The sequence below is a fragment of the Aedes aegypti genome, chromosome 1 (genome assembly GCF_002204515.2).
Source record: "Aedes aegypti strain LVP_AGWG chromosome 1, AaegL5.0 Primary Assembly, whole genome shotgun sequence".
NCBI lineage: Eukaryota > Metazoa > Arthropoda > Insecta > Diptera > Culicidae > Aedes > Aedes aegypti.
Genome location: NC_035107.1, coordinates 3,145,164 through 3,166,951, shown reverse-complemented (window position 1 = coordinate 3,166,951; position 21,788 = coordinate 3,145,164). Strand labels below are relative to the sequence as shown.

General features: G+C 37.9%; 1 protein-coding gene across 2 annotated transcripts in view; it reads left to right on the top strand.

The window, feature by feature from the left end:
* LOC5566229 (rab11 family-interacting protein 5) overlaps window positions 1-21,788 on the top strand; it is an 83,028-nt gene that overhangs the window by 35,246 nt on the left and 25,994 nt on the right. For both annotated transcript variants that reach the window (XM_021838784.1, XM_021838783.1), the window contains exon 2: window positions 16,345-16,489. In XM_021838784.1, coding sequence (XP_021694476.1) covers window positions 16,345-16,489 — 145 coding nt within the window. The remainder of the gene's footprint in view (window positions 1-16,344; window positions 16,490-21,788) is intronic.

Here is a 21,788-nt window from a genome sequence, read left to right as displayed (position 1 = left end):
CGTCAGTACCTATCGCATTCAAAAAAGCTGGCGTAATCTTGCCTACTGTGCGGGTATTCAATGCACTGAATGATCGTTAAGCTAAGCAGGCCGAAAACGATCAAAAACAAACTGACGGCGTCGCGCTTCGAGTAGACATTGGGGATGGTCGAGTATATATTACAATCGCAGTAAGCTTGGCCAATCTACTTAGCTACTGCCATTCGAGAGACAATTGCTATACAAAATTCATAATCTTAAATAAAGTAGTAGTATTTTCCAGAATAATTTTAACATTATTGTACAGACGGCGAAATCAATGCAATATCTCCTGATTGAAACTGATTATGTATCATTCATCACTTCTGGTTTATGAATACAAGAAATGAAAATAATATTTTAATTTCTTGTATACATAAACCAGAAGGGATTAATGATACACAATCAGTTTCAATCAGGAGATATTTTAGCTAATACTCTACCAATGAACTTAAAGCATCGTTTCAAATCAATCAATCTTCGTAATCAGACCGAATAGTTAAAACCTAGGGCCGTTCGCCACTGGACGGATATGTGCAATCGTAACCAAACGCTGAAAAGTAACGGGAACCGTCAAAGCGCGGTTCGGAGCAAAAAAAAATCTTTCTGTTCGGACTTCGACGCCTGCAGTGTGAAATGAGGAGTAGGAGAGTTTTGCACATTGCTTCCCTACTTTCCCGCATCCCAGGAAGCTGGTTGGCGGCAGATCAGGCGTTGTCTGCCCATCCCTCGGGCATGGCCTACTTATGTAAAATTAAACGATTCATTATGTTGTTTTTATTGTAGTGATCTACAGCTATGCCTACTACGTAAATGATGGCATGCTACTGGTAGGTTAGATGGTTGCGGTTAGCAACAAAAATAGCCTCACCTACTACGATTACTTACAATGATGCCTGTAGGCCGGTAGTTGTCGTCGGTCACCACGCATGTTAGTGAATAGCTCACCTGTGTTGCACTAAATTTGTCCTGTAGCTGGCATAGCCTGGAGCTGTGTCGGCATTTAAAAACTTTCGAATGGAGATGGTTGACACATTGGAAACTTTCTCGCAGTGACTTTGGAAGAATGCTCTTGAGGGTAATAGATTTATGAGTCGAAGTTGGGAAATCTGAAGCTTCTAGTTTATTTTGTCATAGGTTGAGATGGGGCAACATTTGGATTTTAGTGGAATAATCACTATTATCAGAAACATCATAATAATCATTGAAAATTAATAAATACCACCCAGTGGACCTTCAATTTATTGGGTTCAATTTTGCTGGACAAACTAATGTCAGAATATTCACCCATTTTTAATAATAAACGTTTGGGTTTTACGGCTACACAGTATTATGAAAGAATAAAACGAGGTTTGTTACTTGCCGAATTTTCGACACGCAGTTGGTGTCTTCTTCGTTTTAAAGTCTTGTAACTGTTAGGTATAAGAATAATTGTTGGAACATGACTTAGATCGTTTTACTGAATTAGTGAAGGACTATCGGTTAATTCTTGTTGGTGTCCCCTCTATCTGTAATTAAATGTCCATTTATTGAATTAATTAAACAGATGTGGATTGGGTTGATAGTCTGCTTTGTAAGCAGAAGGTTTTCTGTTTAATTCCAGTTATCTTCGATATGCTCTGTAGTTTTATCTATCAGGGGCAACTCGATACCTCGCAACAAATGCGCATTTGTTGTAGAAAGATTCATGAATTTCGATTCGCATAATAGGTAGATTTGAGGTTGGGGATTCACCACTGGCATCTATCTATCTCTCATTGCTTTCTATTATTCCACATCTAATGTTTTTTTTCCAAAGCTCAATCACCGCATCACTTTATCATTATATGCATTTATTTATTTTATTTTTTGGTGAACGCGATACTAATCAAAGTGGAAGCGAGCAAGGAAAGTAATAAAATAATATGATGGATAGATTTGCAAGCGAGCGATGAGAGGAATTAATAGAAGTTGAAAACTAACAGAGGGCCATGTGTGAACAACACAATCGAAACGGCAAATTGTTGCCTAACGTCCTGGTCTTGAATGGCTTGATGTTGTAGTGTTGATTTTAGAATTTCAGATGAATCCTCGAAAATATGTCATAGATCGATAGAACTGCAAATTACGCCGAACAGTATAATTAACAGGTCGTCACTCACTTCGTCTCAACTGTCTATTTCCTAGTTCAATACAAATTCAATTCAAATCTAAGTACAATAGAGTCGTCTACAAACAATTCATGATTATGTTTATCGATACAACATGAATAGAAGTTGAAGACTAACAAAGGCCTATTTTAATATTTAAACAATATTTTTGCATTGAATTCGATATAATTCGAAAACAGCTACTTCTAGAGAAATTATTCATATAATCATCATGGCTTAGAATCATTTCAAGATGCTTACTGTATCATCAGAACGTATTTATTTTGACAAAACATCAAAATTTTGAAAATAGTCCAAAAGTTGTTCTTAGAAAAAAAGTTTTAACAAAAATTTCTCCATCATGAAACATTGTCCCAAACATCTGTTTACTATCGAGATTCTAAGGTGAAAATTTAAAAAAATATTAAAAATAAGGTTTTTGTGTAATTTAAAATTTAAGCTTTATTTTTGAATTTTTTATTAAAATAAATAAAATATTTTTTCAGTGTATATTTTTTTTCTTATAGTACAAACGGTTCACTACAACTTCTTCATAGGACATTTTTCTCTAAAATCAACAGTTTCGGAGATAGAATTTTTCAAATAAGTCGAATGCAAACATTTATAGGCCATTTTCAAAAGTTACACTTGAGTCAAAATGATCAATTTTTCTATGGAAAACATTTATTCTATCATACCAAAAACTTGTGCAAAATTTAATCCAAATCGAAGACTATCGAGCACGATTTTTATTTTTTTCGACTCATTCTGGATGGAATTCGTCTACAGAAGTGATCATATATGTCATCAGTGCACCAGTATCCGCTCATGTATCTATATCCGCACACTAGTGTAAACATTGATTTTTCGTGTCAAAAACCAATATTTTTCGCACGGATATATCCTAGCAATATTAAATACTTTCGAATGAAGTCGTCTGACATTATTCATTTGATAAAATATTTCTTAATATTGAAAACACACTACCTCGTGGTTATTGGAACACTATGTATTTTTGTGTGTTCCAATAACCGCTTATGCAAAAATATATATTTTTTTTAAATAAATGTCGATTTTAGTATACAGCCTTCTTTATTGCAGTAGTAGCTATGGTTCGACCATAGAAAAAATATCAGTATAAATAAAGAAAATCGAAATAATGCATTTTTAGTAAGTTCGTCACGCAATCAGTTTACCGTGAGCGGAAATAGGAACACTTAGATGCAGTAACAAATGCAATTTAATATTTTTTATGAAAGTTTTTCAAATTCTTTTTATTTTGCCGCTGATTACCTTTACTTGGAGCCGCATAGTGGCATAAAAATAGTATTGACACAATAATTATTTTATAATAAACATTTGAACTCATAACTTCCCTTAAATGAGCGGAATCTGGTGCACGGATTGTATTGGAAATTTGTTCAATCGATTTTTTGTGTCGATATATTCTATAACTCGATTATTCTATACAGAGGCGCGTCCACGTTCGAAACCATGTGTAGGACAATCGTTGGCAAATATATTGTTCACAGTGAAGCTAAGAAAAATGTTAACCCTAAACTGGTAATTGAAAGTAAATATATTTGAGAAGCTCAATCGCAAAGGGGTGTTAGTGAAGTTTCGGTCGGTTTTGAGTTGAATAGGAAATTTTATTGTTTCCAAGCGTTCTAACGATATTTTCAGGCGATGTTTGTTTCTTCAATGGTTATTTCAGAAATCATCTGAGTTCCTCCAAACATTCTTTGAACTTTTTTTTTCAAGAAGCTCCTAACTCCTCCAAGCTTTTATCCAGTGATTCATCCATCGATTTCTCTGGGACAACGTCCAAAATTCGCGGTCAAATCATCTTCTAAAACTCAATCAATAGCATCTCCAGAAATTTCTGGGTATATCCTTTCAAATTGTCTTTCAGGATTTTAAAAAGTTTTTTACTAGGGATTTCTCTAAAGGTACCAGATTTAGAAATTGCTGAATAACTCCAGAAATTTCTGCAGAAATTCCTCAAGTAAATCTTTGTAATTTCTCAAGCCAGTCTTGAAAGTTTTTTTTTTCAGGGTTTGTACCAGGAATGTCTCCAGAGAAATACCCAAGGAATTTCTCTTTGAAACAACTCCTTTTGAGGGAGTTTCAGAAGATTTCGCAGAAATTTTTCGAAAAACATTAGACAAAAGTTCTGTAGAATGATCGGAAGAATTATTGGAATAAAATGTTGTAGTTTAAAGTGGTGTGAGAACTTTTATAAAATTTTTAAGATAGCCTGGGATTTTTTTTATAATCTTTTGAAGAAATGTTTGTAAAACTGCAGGAGTAAAACTTGGAATAAATACTGGAAAAAATCATAGAAAAATAAGATTTGTTCGCAGAACCCATCAAGGAATTTTGGAATGCTGGGAGGAAACGTGGATGATTTCTTGTAGGAATCCACATGAACAGGCGGAGGAATTTTTGCAAGGTTTCTTAAGCTATTGATTTCAATCACTCTAGAATTGACCTTTCTGGATTTCCTCGAAAGAAATTCTGTAGAAATCTTTGGGAGATCCCCTAGAGTAAAAACTGGAGAAATCGGTTGAAGGATTGATAAAAAAATATGTTGAGAAAATTCTAAGAAGCTTTGGAAAAAAAGTAATACCTGAGGAAATTACAAAAGATATTAGCGTTGCAGTTTTTAAGGACTTCCTGGAACAAATCCTGGAAAAATTCTACTAAGCTTTCTTCGAAAAATTTGCCGGGGGAATTTGTGGGAGAACTGGTAGATAAATTTCTAGCAGAATTTCTGGAGAGGTCCTTGTAAGAAACACTGATAGTATTCTAAATAAAACCATTGTGATAATTCCTAAAGCTTTTCCTCGGACAATCTGAAACGAAATTCTCGAAAATTCTGTTGAACCCTTATAGTCTCTGAAGGTTTCTTTGGAGCCTGTACCATTTTGCATCAAAATTCAATGCAAGCAGAATAAGGAAGAAAGAGACTTAAGAGATCATTTTGGTTAATAAAAAAAAAGATACTTTAGAGACCTTCCGTTAAAAATAGAGACTTCTTAGAGAGTTGCATTCAATAGAGACCAAGTTTCTAAAAATAAAGTCATGTATATATGTACATCTATTGGATGAACTATTGATACCATCAATCTCGTGCTGCGTATAACACGATGTAACTGGTAAAAGATCAATTCATTCTTAAATAATTTCCTGATAATTCTCTACGGATGTTCCAAAAACTTCTCAAGAATCACTACCAGGAATGTTTGAATGAATGATTTATTTAGAAATGCCACAGAGGATTGCTCCATTTGTTTTGCTAACGGTTAAAAAAATTCTTGTACCTAGCAATTATTGCAGTTAGTTGCCCTCCATAAGAGTAAAGCTGTGATTACACAGTGCGTGCAATGCACGAACACTTGTGCAAATTGCACGAATGTTCGCGCGAACTGTGTAATATGAGCACGAACTACTAGCGAACATCTTTTAGAAACATATTCGTGCATTCAATCATGTTGGTTCGTCGAACTTGTGTTGCATAGCAACCATAGAAAGTTGTTTAGTGGGAATTATTCTTTCGCCATAGATTGATAAATAATAACATTGGTGTCGAAAAGCAGACTTCAAAGATTTCTCCACGATTTGTTTCGAACATTTCTCCAGGGATTCTACCTGAAATTCCTCCAAGATAATCTCGACAGACATACAGCGGTTTTTACAGGGAATTTTGCAGAGATTCCTCCAAGAAGAACTTTCATTTGCAGCCCGATTTATTCAGACCGGCTCAGATGTGGCTCCAGGAGTACGTTAAACAATTCCTCCAGGAATTCTATTAGGAGTTCCTCCTGGATTTCACCAAGAATTATTCCAAAGGTTCTCTAGAGAGGAGGAGCTCCTGCAGGAATTAATCCAGTGATTCCGCTATAGATTGCTCCGACAATATTTTTATTGAGATTCATCCAAGAATTTCTTCAGCAGCTGGTACAGAGATTCCCCCATAGATTTTTTCCAAGAATTTTTCAGATATCTCTTGTTTTTTTTTCTGGAGATTACTCGAAAGATTCCTCTTGAAAAATCTCTGTAGAGATTCTTGCAAAGTTGCCACAACAAGTTTCTCCAGCAATTCCTACAGCTTCTTAGGATTATAAAAGATATTTCTCTAGAAATTCCTCCAGGGCTACTTGCAGGGAGGTTCCTAGGTAGCACTCTAGAAATTACTCCATGTATTATAATTATAATTCCGTAGATTTATTCATGAATTCATGCAGGGATTGTTCCAAACATTGTTCCAGAAATTTAAGCCAGGATTTCTCCAACGATTATGTAAGTAATTACTTAACGAATTTCTCAATATTTTTCGTCATGAATTGTCACAGAAGAATTACTCCAAGGATCATCGAGGTACCTAATCCTTTAGGGATTCACCCAGAAATCTTTCGAGAGAATTGTTCTGAATATCCATTTTTCCGAGGATTCCTCCAAGAATTCCTCTAGAAATTCCTCCAGAGGTTTCCCCATGAATTCTTCCATTTATTGCATCAGAAATAACCTCAAGAATTTATTTAGGGAATTCTCCTAGATATTTGATATTTTTTAAAGATTTTTTGGAGACAAATCTGGATAATTTTCTTAAAAATACCTGGATGGACTCTTGAGGCAATTCCCGTCTAGAGGAACCTCTAGAAAAAATATGCGAAAATCCCTGTTGGATTTCATGGAGGAATCTCCAAAACAAATCCTTAGTGGAACTTCTGTGAGAATCTCTGGTTTAATATCTGAAAGAAGCCCTGTAGCAAGTATTCTGGAAGAATCTCCGGAGGAGCCTCTGGAAGAATCTCCGGAGGAGCCTCTGGAAGAATCTATAAAAAAATTGTAGAAGGAATCCCTGTTGGTGTCTCTAGAGAAATTCCTGAAAGAAAAGAAATGTTTGTTCTATCGGAACCGCTTTCGAAAATACTGGAATCACTGGAGTAATATATAAAGAAATCTTTGGAGATATTCCTGAAGAAATCTCACGACTTCTTCAATGCATTAGGTTTAAAAAAGTTTTTAAAGTGTTTGGTGGAATAGGATACTTGAGGAAAACTCTAGTGGTAAAGAATTTCAGAAAGAGTTTCCGCAATAATTGGTACTGAAATACTTGTAATTTTGATATTTTTTATTAGTAGCACTTGTCAAGTGTTGCTTTTGATTTATTTACAATCGAAACAATACAAGAGAATTTTGATAACTTATTTGTAAGGAACTAAATGAGTTTTTAAAAATAAATCTTCGAGCTGTTAAGTGCAATACCTATAAATAATACTCATATAATATAAATAATACTAATAATCAAGGCCCTATTATTATAATATCTATATCTAACAATCTTTCTACAAACTGTTTGTAGGTGATTGATGAATTATTACCCCTTGGATTATGAAGTAGACTACAACAAAAGTATTCCACTTTCTAGAACTATAAATTTCTTGAATGGTAAGGTACAACTTAGGGTACAACAGTCACCACGCGTAGGAGGGTATTCTAATAAAAAAGTTTTTACTACAATTTCGTAAAATAAAATAGGGGTAGGTGTTATTTCATATTAGTTATAGAAACACCACACTCTTAAAAATAAAGAAAATTATCGTGGATGAAATTATCGTTATTACTGAATGACACATGATGTAAGCGGTGAAACGTGCCCTTGAAGATGTACGAAAAAAAAATGTAATTTTGAATCTATGACATTTGATCGAACGACATTTAGTCGAATGACGTTTGGTCGAAAATGTTTAATTGCAACAGAAAGCATATGGACAGAACAAGTAGTTGTATCTAAATAGTATGGAAATAAGGTATAACATTTGATCCGATTATCTTCGAGATTAGCAGTTTGCCACTAATACACAAAGGGATTGAAGAATTCAAAAATCAACCATTTTACCTACAATCTATACGCAGTTAGCGATTTTTTTTTTAATTTCATGGACCTTATTTTACCAACATATTAATCAACCTCTTGCGTTTTTGATGTGTCATGCTGCTTTTCATCCAGGCTTGTTCTGCGAGTCGAGATAAGCTGATTTTAAATGGAAGCAAGCCGACTTTCGTCACCTCAGTCAATTCGACTTCCCTTACCCGGTACATAGAATAAGCACAATTTTCTTGTTTAATTTTTTTTTATCAAACTATACCTCATCGTATATATTCAAAGAACCTACCAAATCGTATATATTCAAAGATTCTACCACATCGTGGATCTTTCCGAGAATTCCTCTAGAAATTCTTCCAGAAATTCCAACGTGAATTCCTCCAGGAATTTCTTCGGAAATAATCCCAAAAATTTTTCCAGGGTTTCCTTCAAGCATTTTTCCAGAAACTACTTCCATGAACATTGGAGAAATCCGTAGATAAATTCCTACAGAAATACTTGGAAAAAATCCAGGAACCTGTAGCAAAAATATTAAGAAATCCCTGTAGTATTTTATGGAGGAATTCCTAGAGGAAATTCTTTGAGAATATTTGGTCAAATCTCTGGAAAAATCCATGGAGAAATTATTGCCGGAGTTTTTGAAGGAATACCAGGAAAAATCTCTGGAGAAATTCTAGAAAGAAAAAACCCTTAGAACAACTTGTGGAGAAACCATAAAAAGGGTTTTCTGGAGTAATCTTTGGAGACGAAAAACAACATAAAACTTCGAGTCCTTGATAAAGGTCCAATAAGGACCGAAACGTCGGAGAAAGAAACCAAACAGTTGTTTTAAATTGTTAAAATAGACTGAAAAGCCAGAAAATTTTTCCAAAAGTAATCTCTGGAGAAATTACTGAATCTCGGAAAATCTCGGAAGCATTGCCTGGATAAATTGCAGAAGAAGTCCTTGGAGACATATCTAGACTCATCTTTGTAAAAATCCCTGGGGAAATTGCCTGGAAGAATTACTGTAGATGTTTTGCTGAAGAATGCTGTGTCTATATTTTTCTGCAAAAATCCCTTAACTTAAACTATTAACGATTTATCGCATAATCGTATTGATTGAATGGAGTCTGCAATCAAATTTATTACGGAATTATTTGACTGAACAATTTTAATGCTAATCAAAGCTCCAAAACATCAATACTTTGCATTTATATTATGAAATTATCTATTATCATCACAAAACTGCAGTTTTATTACAAAATTTGTAAAATATTTTGTCCAAAAAAATTATTCCGCTTTTGTCACGGTTCCGTTTTTGTCAACTGAAAATTGCCTATCGTGTTGATAAAAACGGAACATACCTGTACCTGCATTTTTCCTAGGGAATTTTTTCCAGAACAAATAGCAAATCCCTGTAAGTTTTCATTGAAGAAGTCAATTGCAGGATTCTCTGGAGGGATTCCTGAAATATCCTTTGAACATTTTTTGGAGGATCATATGTAGAGATTTTTGTGAAGTAATCTCTGGAGAAATTTATAAAGAGGAATCTCTGGAAATATTCCTGTTGAAATTTCGTTAAATTGCAGAAGGAATCCATGCAGACATCTCTGAAGTAAACGAATAGGGCCCTATCGAAACTGATATTGAAATGCGATTGCGATCGAAAGTTTTTTTTTAGAAGAATCGCTAGAGAAATTGTTGTAGAAATTCCTGATGATAGTCTGGGAGGAATCCCTGGTTATATCCATGAATAAATCTCTGAAGGAATTTGTGGAGTAATCGTTTGACACATCTCTGCAGAAAGCTCTGAGCAATTCGAAATCCTTGAAGGCATTCCTGGAGGAATCCCAGAAGGTTTTCTTTGAGCCCTTGCTGACCCAATCCCAAAACTGCTGTTGTGGTTGAGTTTTTGAAAAAAAGTAGAGTTAAAATATCTTTTTACTTTAAGTAAAATTTATGAATTATGATTCATGGAATGATACCAATTGATTTTATAATCAAAATTAAATCCGTCGTATCATTGCGTATGAATTTTTTGAATATGATAACTACCAGTTCCCTCTAAAATAAATTTCAGGTACCAGTGCGCCCATTAAAAAAATATAAACAATCTTAATTTTTGTTGAAGTACCCTAATGAAAATTTGAAGGTACATATTTGTAAAGGAAACCATTAAGAAATTTCTGGAAACAATTCTGGAAGAAAATCTAAAGCAATGTCTGAAATAGTTTTTGAAAAAAAAACCTGTAGACATTTTTAACGAAAACATTCAAAAAGAAAAAAACTAAGAACTTCAAATTGTTCAGATATGAAATTATTTGAGGATTTTCTTGATAATTATAAACTGTTCTAGTAGTTGATTGTATAATTCATTTACATAAAAATATGAAAGTTTCCAGTAAGTAATTACTGGCTTCCTTCAAACATACTTTTTAATATTCCTTCTTAAGCAGATTTTTAAGGAAAAGATTTTTAAGGAAATTTTTTAAAATTTCCTATGGATTTTTTTCCGGTATAACTGCAAGAAGCCATTCAGCATATTTTTCTCAGATTTCATTAGATTTAACTCAAAATTAAAAACAATCAAGGAAAATAAAATATAAAAACAATCTTGATGATTGCTGGTAGTTTTCAGGTAATTCACTACGAATCCCACCAGGACATTTTCTTTTAATTTCTTATAGTATTCATCTACGAGTTTCAGGAGTTCTAACAGATTTTTTCTTTGTATTTTCACAAACAAAATCTAGAAGGATAACTCCAGAAATGTATTATGAGTCCTTCCTAAAAGACTTCTAGTGAATACTTTCTCCAACTCTGATTTATTCATCTAGGAATTTAAAGCAAAAAAACATCTAATAACTATTGGGATTGGAAAAATTCATCTTATATGTGCCAGGAAACATTGATTGAGTAATCTCGAGAAACTGTTTAAAAATCTTCAAAGATTGTATAGAATTATTTGTTGAGAAAGTGGTGAAAGAATTCCTGGAAGTACTAATGAAACGAAGAATTCCCCATAGGTTTCCACGAAAAAATTGTAGTTTTTTTTCGGGTAAATATATATTGAAAAATTTATAGAGTATTATTTTTGAATCAGAACAAATACTTTTTCAAACTTATGAAGAAGTGCTTCAAGGAAGTTTTCTTCATAATATCATAAAAAAATCTATATCAGCAATATTGATTCTCTATTCCAAATACAAATTACATTTTTGAACAGAAGCCTGATAAAGGTATTAAAATAATCGTAGAACAAAATCTTTAAGTAAAAGCTAGAAAAATTAAAAAATATACGAAAAATGTTTAATGAGTAATTTCTGAAGAAACGATTCCTGAATTCCTGAAAGATTGTCATAAATATGTAAATTCCCCAGTAAAACCTGGAAACGCTGATAAAATTGAGTAAGCAATCTGTATACAGTAATGGGAGGATATGTTGCAACATTGACGATGTCCTCAAGGAATTTCTATGAATCGTGAAGTTCTTGAGTTTCCGATGAAGTCTTATCCTTGAAATTTCTATTGGGTGATTCCTAAAAACAATCCAGTACATTCTTGCATGGATCTTTGGAAGGATTTGTATTCATCTTATGATGGGAGAATTCCTCGAAAATACTCCTGGAAAGATGACTTATATATTCTTGAGAAATATTTTCAATTCATATCTGAAAATATAGAAAGTTTAGTTGATGGAAATCGTTTATAATAATATACTTTAGGGGTCTATTTTATAAAGCGAGCAGATTCATGTGACTCGTCTGTATTCCTTGTCGATCAAAGCAAGCATTCATATTTCAGATGTCACCCGTCGACTCCCATAGTAATCCAGTCACATAGAGTGACAACTGTCGAAAAACTCGAGTGACAGAGCTGAGTCGAGCGATTTTTTCGGTCGACAGTGACTCCAGTCGAGTCATTTTGATCGATTCGACTTATAAAATAGACCCCTTAATAACAGCAACATCAGCAGTGACATTTTGACGATCAATAAGTAAACCACACATTGGTTGCTACGACCATCAGATATGGAACCAAAGACTTGTTGGTTCGAATCGTGTAATATATGGGCGAACAGTTCGTTCATACAGAACCTCGAACAGTTCGCGCGAATATTGAACGAACTTTTTGAGCGAACGTTCGTGCATTGCGCGCACTGTGTAATCAAGGCTCATCGAGTTTGTATGTATATTGAACAGATGATAAATAGTTTAATTTAATTTTAAAGCTTTCTGCTGATCTCGTTTTGTTTGTAAAATCGTGGGTAGGACAAGCTTTTGACTGTCATACCTAGGTATTTTTGTGCGTAGTACACGTCCTACCTGTCCTACCCACTTCTCGCGCCACTGATTCTATAAGTCAACTGTACAATCAAAAGAAAAATGTCATGACAATCAAAAGGGGCAATATTGTTGCAAGGTTTTCAACTTGCGATTTATCAGTTATTCTAAACACAACATCAAATTTGTTTTATGGATGCTGTTCGATAATGTGGCAATGTGGCAACACTGAGAAAGTTCTCGAAAATTGCTATGGGAAGCACTGAAAATCGCTGCGCACGTGTTCATTATTTGACGTTTGAGCGGAGTTAAGTGTTTTGGAGTGTAAGTCTATTACTTGAATAGCAGTCAAACCACCATGCCATTTATAACACTTGTTTTTATTTGAGCTAGAAATCCTAAAAAAAAACTTTTGTCCCACTCGAAATGGGAAAATTTTTACTTCATTACCCTTTGGTCATAGCAGGTTGTCACCTAGCTGATGTTTTAGGGGATATCTCTCTCAATTTACGGATAATACCCTCTGGATCTAGATTTATTTTACTAACTTCCGGTCCTGACTCATTGTGCAATATTGTAAGAAAGTGATCAATCGAAACCTGGCTGTGCCGGTACAAAAAAGCATCACAACGTAATCGTTTCCAAAACAAGCACAACCGATCTTAAATCCCGCGCCTCAATACTTCGAACAGCACCGCAGTAAAAGCGTGGGTTCCGTCATACATAAGTGCAGATGCTTCGTCATAAAAAGCGACAGCGGCTATGCCAACCAGGTGCGCTCTTTTTTCGGAACCAAATTTACCTCCTCACAGTCAATCTCTCCGTTCTCCAATTTTTCCCACTTGTTTGTTGCGGATGCAAACGGAACGGAATCCACAACAACGCCAACCAACTAATAAACACTTTCACTTCAACTGTATTTATTACGTGGTCCCGCAGCGTGCGGTGATTGTGGACAACCATTGGGGGCGGTTCGATCCAAGTTTGCCGTGAGTGCGCAATACGCCAAAAATTGCGGTACTAAAACTGTTCGGGCATTCGATGACCGCCATAGGAGGCTATGAAATGAAGCAAATTGGTGGAAAGATCAGAGGATTAGTACTTTATATAAATGTCGAAGGTCTGCAGGCAAGCACACCACAGCCTACTTTGACCGATTGATGAGCCATGCGAATCTCCTCGCGCAAGATATCCAATGTCATGCTCTTACGCAATATGAAACTTGATCTTGCTTTATAACTATCCAAACGCTTTAACACTCCCTATCCGTCTCAGAAAACGATCTGCGTTGTGATAATTTTGCTTCCGTCAACGATTGTGGGAAATTGACTTAATCATAAGCTTCCGTAAAAGAGTAGCAAAAACCATTGGTCGAATAACAGTGAGCTAAACTGCTTTCTCCTGAAAGTAGTGTTTACGACTTTAATTGTCCTCTACACTGATTTCGATGTTGGACTTGCAAATTGGCTTCACTTTTACTCAACGACTGGTCACTGGGATGATGCTCGTCACACCAAAAGCCGTTACCGCATTATTTTTGATTCAATCCACGGATGTGGTTCTATTTCTTCGGTACACGGTTAGTTTGCACGCTTAAATCGGTTTACACACAAAATTAAACGTGTAAATAAGCATTTTGAATAGCGTTTTCTTTAAGCAAAATAAGTGTGATCTGGACCAGCAGTTGTGGGACTTTCTATTCGAGGTTCGTTTGATGGGAAAGTACATTTATAATTACTAAGTTTGATAAAACCAACACCAAATTGTCTCATTTTACCAATCCAAACTTACTCTCGATAATTTTGTGTCTCGTACTTTGGTTCGTTCACTTCTCGTACCCAGTTTCCTGTGGCATTGGATGCGGCGACGTCGGACGACGATGTTTCGACAACATGGCTCAATTTTTTCTCGACATTTTTTTTTTTTCATTTTTCAAGTACGCCTCAGCACCTGTCATATAGTTGGACCGGCCTTTTCGTCATGATTAAATTTCTCCTCATTGGAGATGTTGGACGAATGAGTGAGAAAACGAAGAAAAAATGCAACACAGGAGGCCTTGAAAAAACAATTGTTTCAAACTTGAGGGTGATGATTTATTAGCGTCTTTAATTCACTGCGCCGCCTACTGAGTTGCTTTGGTATTCAATTCAATTTTGATAATAAGATCTCCTGGGTTTAGGTTTTGAACAAAAATATCGCGCATAAATTCATCATTAAAATGGCCAAAGCGGTCACTTTGAAAAGCATAGATAGTGCCATCATAGGGTTGTGTGTTTGCCAAACAGAAATACTGTCACGACGGCAAATTCCTAACACGGAAGCGCCATTGCGTTGTTTGAATGTGGAGTTCCCTTGAGTGATCCATTAGGTTAATGATTCACTCATTATTTGTGAACTAATTGTTGACCCTTATATTGAGATTCGGAAGACAAAAACATTGGTAGAGAATCACATTCAAACTTAACAAAGCTAGAAACTTATACCCGATGCAATTGTACATCAGGATAAGACTTTAATTAACGTGATTCCGCGATAAGGAAAGAGTGATATCTGCGATTTTTGTGCAAATACCTATGAAACGGCTTTCATACTGATTCATCGCATTGTCGACAAGTGGAAAGTTTACAGATAAAAGCAAAACGCCCACGATTTCAAGCTGAAATGAAGATATAATAATAATAAGAAGAATATCGTGCAATTTATGATAAGGGGTCAAAGCTTTTGGTATTCGAGTGGGTGGTTTGCTATTTTTTGAGCGTACTGATTCAGACAGAATCTTGTAAAGTAGTCGTATCTCATATGTGTTGCTTCCATTTCAAGTAAAATAAAATGGGTAATCCATTTATATCTTCAAATTGAGAATGGAGTTACAATACGTATCAATGGGAAACCATCGATAGTTAAAAAAAATATAATTTAAGGAATATCCCTTCTTGCCCCACAGGAGTGAAAAACATAGTTGAGTTGTCTGTAGTACAAATCTATATAAATAAAAATGGAGTGGTGTTTGTATGTCACGAAATGGCTCAAGAACGGGTCAACGGATTGACGCAAGTTTTTCACTATTGCCCTCCACAAGGGATGCGACGTGTTCGTGCGAAGAAAAAGTTCAGGAAAGTCTCCGGAATAATGTGGAAAACGGGAGAAGACTACGGTATCATTTTGTATGGGGGATTTCTTGACGTTTTCCAACAGCCTACTTGATGGCAAGACGAAGTTTGCCGGGACTACTAGTTACTTATAAATATTCACCATTTTTTCTGCACTAATTTTTGCTTCTCCAAATAGAAATCAATTTATAGCAGGAGAGGTCAACAATTAGAGTAGAGGCTGTACGTCACGTTGACTACTATCCGCTGCTCCGACACTGTTTTAGATCCGCAGACCGCCGCCAATTAGAAGCGCGTTGTTAATTTAATTAAACCTATTAGGTAGTTAGAGAATGTTCGACGATTGACTGACCCATTGCTCGCGTACGAAGCGGAAGAAAAGCACCGCGTGCTACGATCAGCATGAACCGTTCTCCTGGTGTTCAGTTAGGTCGAAGTTAGGGAATCCCATCCAAAGCAATCTGATTGCACTACCGGTTCGATCACAAAGCCGAACAGCAGGCGGCGAACCGGTACACTGCCGAACGCAAAGATTTGCGATATGCCCACTTTCAGTTTCGTTCGATACTTCCCAACATCTGATGGGGATGATTATGGCTGAAGGCGAGGTGTTTTGTTGTGGAGAAACAGTTTGGGGTCTCACACAGAAGAAAACGGAGGATTTTTTTCTTCGTTCGTTTAATAACTCTTTAATGACTCACATATTTCAATTACGCCAAAAGAAGCAGCAAAGAGCATATGAGCAATACAGCTTGATTCGCGATTTTTCCCAAACTAATGCGATCGCATCTGCCCCGCTACCGATGATTTCGTAACACAATGAATGCAGATTCGCAGAGCATTATGATATACTTACGCTTCGTTTTGTTTCTTCTTTTTTTACTTTCATGTTTCCGTCGTTTTGAAAACTTCTTCCGTCGCCATGGCAGTCCAACGAGCGAAAGGCCTGCTGATAAAAGGAAAACATGGAACCAACAACTGTTTCGTCATCATCGCACTCGGCAAGGAGAAGTACCAGACGTCGGTCAAGGATAAGGCACCGGAAGCCGTCGAATGGCACGAGGAGTGTGAGCTGTAAGTAATGTAGTGACTAGCTAAAACTGTCAACATTTTAATGCATTGAAGCCAAACACAAATTTTCAATAGCATACATCTAGAGAATCAGAGAGTAGTCTGAACTGAAAACTTAATCTATTGGTCAAACGCTGATGGTGACCCACCGATCAAGTTTGCAGCTTGAACCGTTGCTTAGTTATATATGTTATTTAGTTACGGTCATTTTTTGGTAGAGCGGTTGTGGTAAATGAGATGCATAATGATGCGGAAACAAATATTTTGTACTACATCATCTCAAAATTGTAACATATTTTGTAGCAATCATAACTTTGAGTAAAAATCGATATGAGTAAAAACTTCATATATTCAACTCATTTTTGTGTAAATGTTTTTCAATATGTAAGCATTTTTTTTTTAGTGACTGACATAAAAGGGGTTTTGTACGGTTAAGCTCGGTATGCTGTTTCGCTCAAGAAAAGTAAAAATTTCTGCCCAAGAAATGGTCAAGAAATTTCCTACAGTGAGCTTCATTTGAATTGACATTTCTTTTCAACTGCGTACTGAGAAAAATGAAAAATGAAGAAAAATGCTTTTCTTGAGCATGTCTTGCAAGAAATTTCCCACGCGTCGAGATAGGCGATTACTTTTCTGTTGAAATGCATACTTCGCTAAAAACAAGTATTCGCCGGGATTTGGGACGCCCCTATCATTTAGGATATTGGTACACTTATAGTAACAATATAACTAGCATAACTTATGATCTCGCCCTAAAAGCCATCGGTATCCGAGTGTGTAGCTCGTATTTTTAAGCATATGAATGGACCCAGATAAAAACTATCACCACTGGGAGATGGGGACGATCTTCTCTTCATCGTAGCATTGTTAAATAACGTGCTAATTCATTCGTTTGCTCAGTAACAACAAGCTACACACTTGGCTACCAATAGTTTTCAGGACGAGATCATAAATTAGGCAAGATATTATATAATTTTGCTGTAATGATAAACGAAGCTAACATTTCGTTCGAACTATAGCAATTTTGTAAAAAGATATGTTAAAACTTGTTGCAACATGATGTGCTATAAAAGTAATTATACCTGTGGGGTTAGATTCACCAAGTCTCAATAGCAAACACGAGGTTGTGGTATGTGCGCTTTAAGCTAAAAATAAATTGTATTTAGTCATAGGGATTGCATATAACTCAAGAAGGCTTACATATTTGGTGTACTGTTTGAAATTTGGAAGGGTCGTATCTAACGACTACAGACTAATTTCAGTTGATTTCTGTAAATACAATATCTTAGCTTCTAAACAAGTTTGCATGTAGTTCATCGTACTCACTTCGTTTATATGGAAACAATTTGTTTGAATAATGTAAGCTAGGTTTAAGTTTTACCGTAAGATAGGTTTAAGAACTGTAAATAGTAGATATATAATTATTGAATTCTATTTAGGTTATCAAATTCACTTTACGTTATCAAATAATTTTGCTCACTTCAATTGTGCACGATATTCTTGCTGATACACTTCTCTTTTGTATCTCTACAGTGATTCTGCTAGTCATCAACCGTCAATCGTGTACAGATGAAAAGTGGATCTGTTGTTCGGTGGCAGTGTCGCCATAGTGATGGGTCTTGTCGTTACATACCCCCACCTGTAAACCATGGCGAGGGTCTGGGGTCTCCACTAGTTCGTCGTCTGGTTTACACTTTTCCTCAACGTCAAGAACCGCTAGTTTCACTGCTGCTCTCCTGAATACTCCTGTAGCTGTCCTCACTAGAGCTTGTCGAACTCTGCCATCTCTTCCAGGAAAGACTTGGATGACACGACCACGAATCCACTGGTTTCTCGAGTTGCCATTTACGGCCAGAACTAAGTCACCAACTTGTAGGTCCCTTGCTTCCTCGTACCATTTAGATCTTCTTGCAATCACGGGTAGGAACTCCTTGATCCACCTGCGCCAGAATTGATCGGTGATATGTTGGGCAAGTTTCCAACTATTCCTCAACGTTGCATGTTCCGGTACTGGTTCCGTCGGCGAAATTTTTACTCCATTAGAGCTTCCGAGGAGGAAATGGTTTGGAGTTAGTGATTCTTCGTCGGCTGACTCCAGAGGCATGTAGGTCAATGGCCTACAGTTAACCATGGCTTCCGCCTCAAAGAGAATTGTCTCTAAAGTTTCGTCATCCGGACGACGAGGTGCATCTAATATGGTTCCAATTGCTGCCTTTACTGATCGCACAAGGCGTTCCCACGCCCCGCCCATGTGGGGTGCCGAAGGTGGGATAAAATGCCACTTTGTGTGGGCGCTGGTAAACGTAAGTGCGATTGCTTCATTACGGGATTGGATTTCCCGAGCCAGTTCCTTGCTTGCGCCCTGAAAACAGGTACCGTTATCGGTGTAGAATTCTGCCGGGGTGCCCCGTCGAGAAACAAATCATCGAATAGCCATGATACACGATACGGTGCTGAGGCTATGGACAACCTCAAGGTGAACTGCCCTGATGGTAAGGCAGGTGAAAAGTGCCACCCACCGCTTTGCCTGACTCCTACCGACCTTAACGAAGACCGGACCAAAGTAATCTAGACCCACATGTGTGAATGGTCGTACAAAGGATCTCAGGCGAGCCTCCGGCATTGGTCCCATTACCGGTTGAATGGGAACTGCTTTCGTTACACGGCACCAGGTACAATCTCGCATTACCCGACTTACCAAAACTCGGAGCCTTGGGATGTCGAAACGTTGTCTCATTTCATTGGTGATAGTTTCTCTGTTCGCATGGCGGAATCGACAATGGAACGATTCGACTAGCAAAGCCGTAATCGGGTGTTTCTCGGGCAGAATCGCAGGGTATTTTGCCTCATACTGAACAAAGGGGGCCGCGCCTATTCTTCCTCGCGTTCGTAGAACTCCTTCCTCGTCTAGAAAGGGCCAACGCTTGTAGATACAGCTTGATTTCGAAACAGCGCAGTGCCGTGCTTCCGGCGCACCTTGGGTTGTCTTGAGTGCGGCGATCTCCTCAGGAAATGCCTCAGCCTGTGCAGTTTTCAAAAAGAAACGTTCTGCCTTCGCCAATTCTTCTTGGTGGAGTATTCCACTGATTGGTTGACGACGTTCTATCCGGCGTTTTAAGTTGTCGACGTATCGCAACACGAATGCAGTCGTCCTTAGCATCCTGTTCCACTTGCTGAATCGTGAAGCATCCACGACTGAAAACGAAACCCGATGCAGATGGACAGAACGTAATTCTTCTTGGGTGGTGGCCAAGCTCTGTAGTAGTTTCGGCCAGGAATTTTCATCTCGCTGCAGGAAACTAGGACCACGAAACCACGAACTGTCCGAGTTCAGATTGGGTCCATTTTTCCATTTGGTGGCTTCGTCTTCCGGATTAATTTTAGACGGTACCCATCTCCAGCTGTTTACGTCGGTAGAAAGCAGTATCTCCCCCACGCGAACCGCCACGAACTTGTGGTAACGACGATGTTCCGATTGGATCCAAGCAAGTACTGTCTTGGAATCGCTCCACAAGAAAGATTCTGCAATTGGAATAGTGTGATGTGCTCTTATAGATTCCAGAACACGAGTTCCGAGAACAGCAGCTTTCAGTTCCAGCCTCGGAATGGAAATGGTGTTGATAGGGGCTACTTTAGTCTTGGAAGCCACCATCGCTACCTGGATCTGCTCCCCTACTGGAAGCCGAAAGTATGCTACACTAGAAAACGCAGATTCGCTGGCGTAGCTGTAGTTGATCGAAGTTTCTTGGGAAGGGTTCACGAAAATAGCACCGAGGAATTCTCAGCGAAGGTAGCTGACCAAAGAGCCCAGTCCATTGTTTCCATCGTTCCAAACTGCTATCACCAATTGGGTCGTCCCAGCCAATCTTAGAAATCCAAGTATCTTGGATGAGCACCTTTCCATGGACCAAGAAAAACGAGATGCAGCCAAGCGGATCGAACAAGCTCATCACCACTTTCAGGACCTCCCGCTTTGTCGGTACGTGATTCTCTTCTAGGACCGCTTGTAGATCAGCGCGAGGGGCAAACGTGTAGGTGAACACATCTTCCGTCGGTATCCATCGCATTCCAAGTACAGACTCCGTAGATTCGCCGCGTGTTACCAACAGGTCTTTGGAACTTTCTCCTGGGCGCTGTTCAATCCTTCGCAGTACTTCGACAGAATTGGAAAGCATGTTGCGAAGTTCAAAACCGCCCATCGAGTGGACGAACTTAACTTCCTCAACAACCTGGACAGCTTCTTCAATTGTTTGAAAACTGTCCAAGTAATCATCCACGTAGTGGTTATCATGGATAGCCGCCGCGGCCCGAGGATACTGGTTCGCGTATTCTTTAGCATTGAGGTTCTTAACGAACTGCGCCGAAGCTGGAGAGCACGTTGAACCAAACGTGGCAACTTCCATAACGTAGATCTGTGGCATTTCAGTTGGATTTTCCCTCCAAAGGAAGCGTTGGGATTGCTGATCTTCCTTCCGTATCCTGATCTGGTGGAACATCTCTTTTATATCACCCGTGACTGCCACTGGATACTGCCGAAAGCGAGAGAGCACGGCCAGCAGCGGTGTCAACAGATCGGATCCTTTGAGGAGATTATTTAGAGTTGAAGGACACATCGCCGACTTTCGCCGCTGCATCCCATACTAACCGAAGCTTGTTGGGTTTTTTGGGGTTGACAACGACCCCTACAGGAAGATACCAGGTTCGCTTGGTATCGCTGGACGCCAATTCCTGTTCTGTAACTTTACTCGCATATCCCTTCTGTTCGTAGTCGCGTATCTGCTGTACTACCCTCTCACCAAGCTCTGGGTCCTGGCGAAGCTTGCGTTCTAGCGAAAGCAGGCGGCGTAGCGCCATGGCGTAACTGTCTGGAAAATCTATCGCATCTGTTTTCCAGAGCAAGCCTGTTTCAAATCGCTGGCCAATTCGTCGGGTGGTGGACTCTAAGAGCGCTTTAGCACGTTTGTCTTCCTCCGAATCTACTTCCATGCTAGCAGATATGTTGTTCTCGATGGAAAAATGATCGCGCAGCTGTTCATTCAGCAATTTATCCGGATCTGATGGAGCAGCAGCGTGAAAGTTCACAGCCACACTTCGAATCGCACTGGCAGAAACTCCGCCGTATATGCTCCAACCGAGATGGCACTTAACGGCGACCGGGTCGTGGGGACCACACTTCTCGTAGTTTTCTCGGTACACATAAACTAAGATTGTTCAACCCAATGAGCAGCTTGGGTTGAACATTTGTATAATCCTCAATAGGAAGGCCGCCTAGATGTGGAAAACGTCGAACCATGCCTCCGTA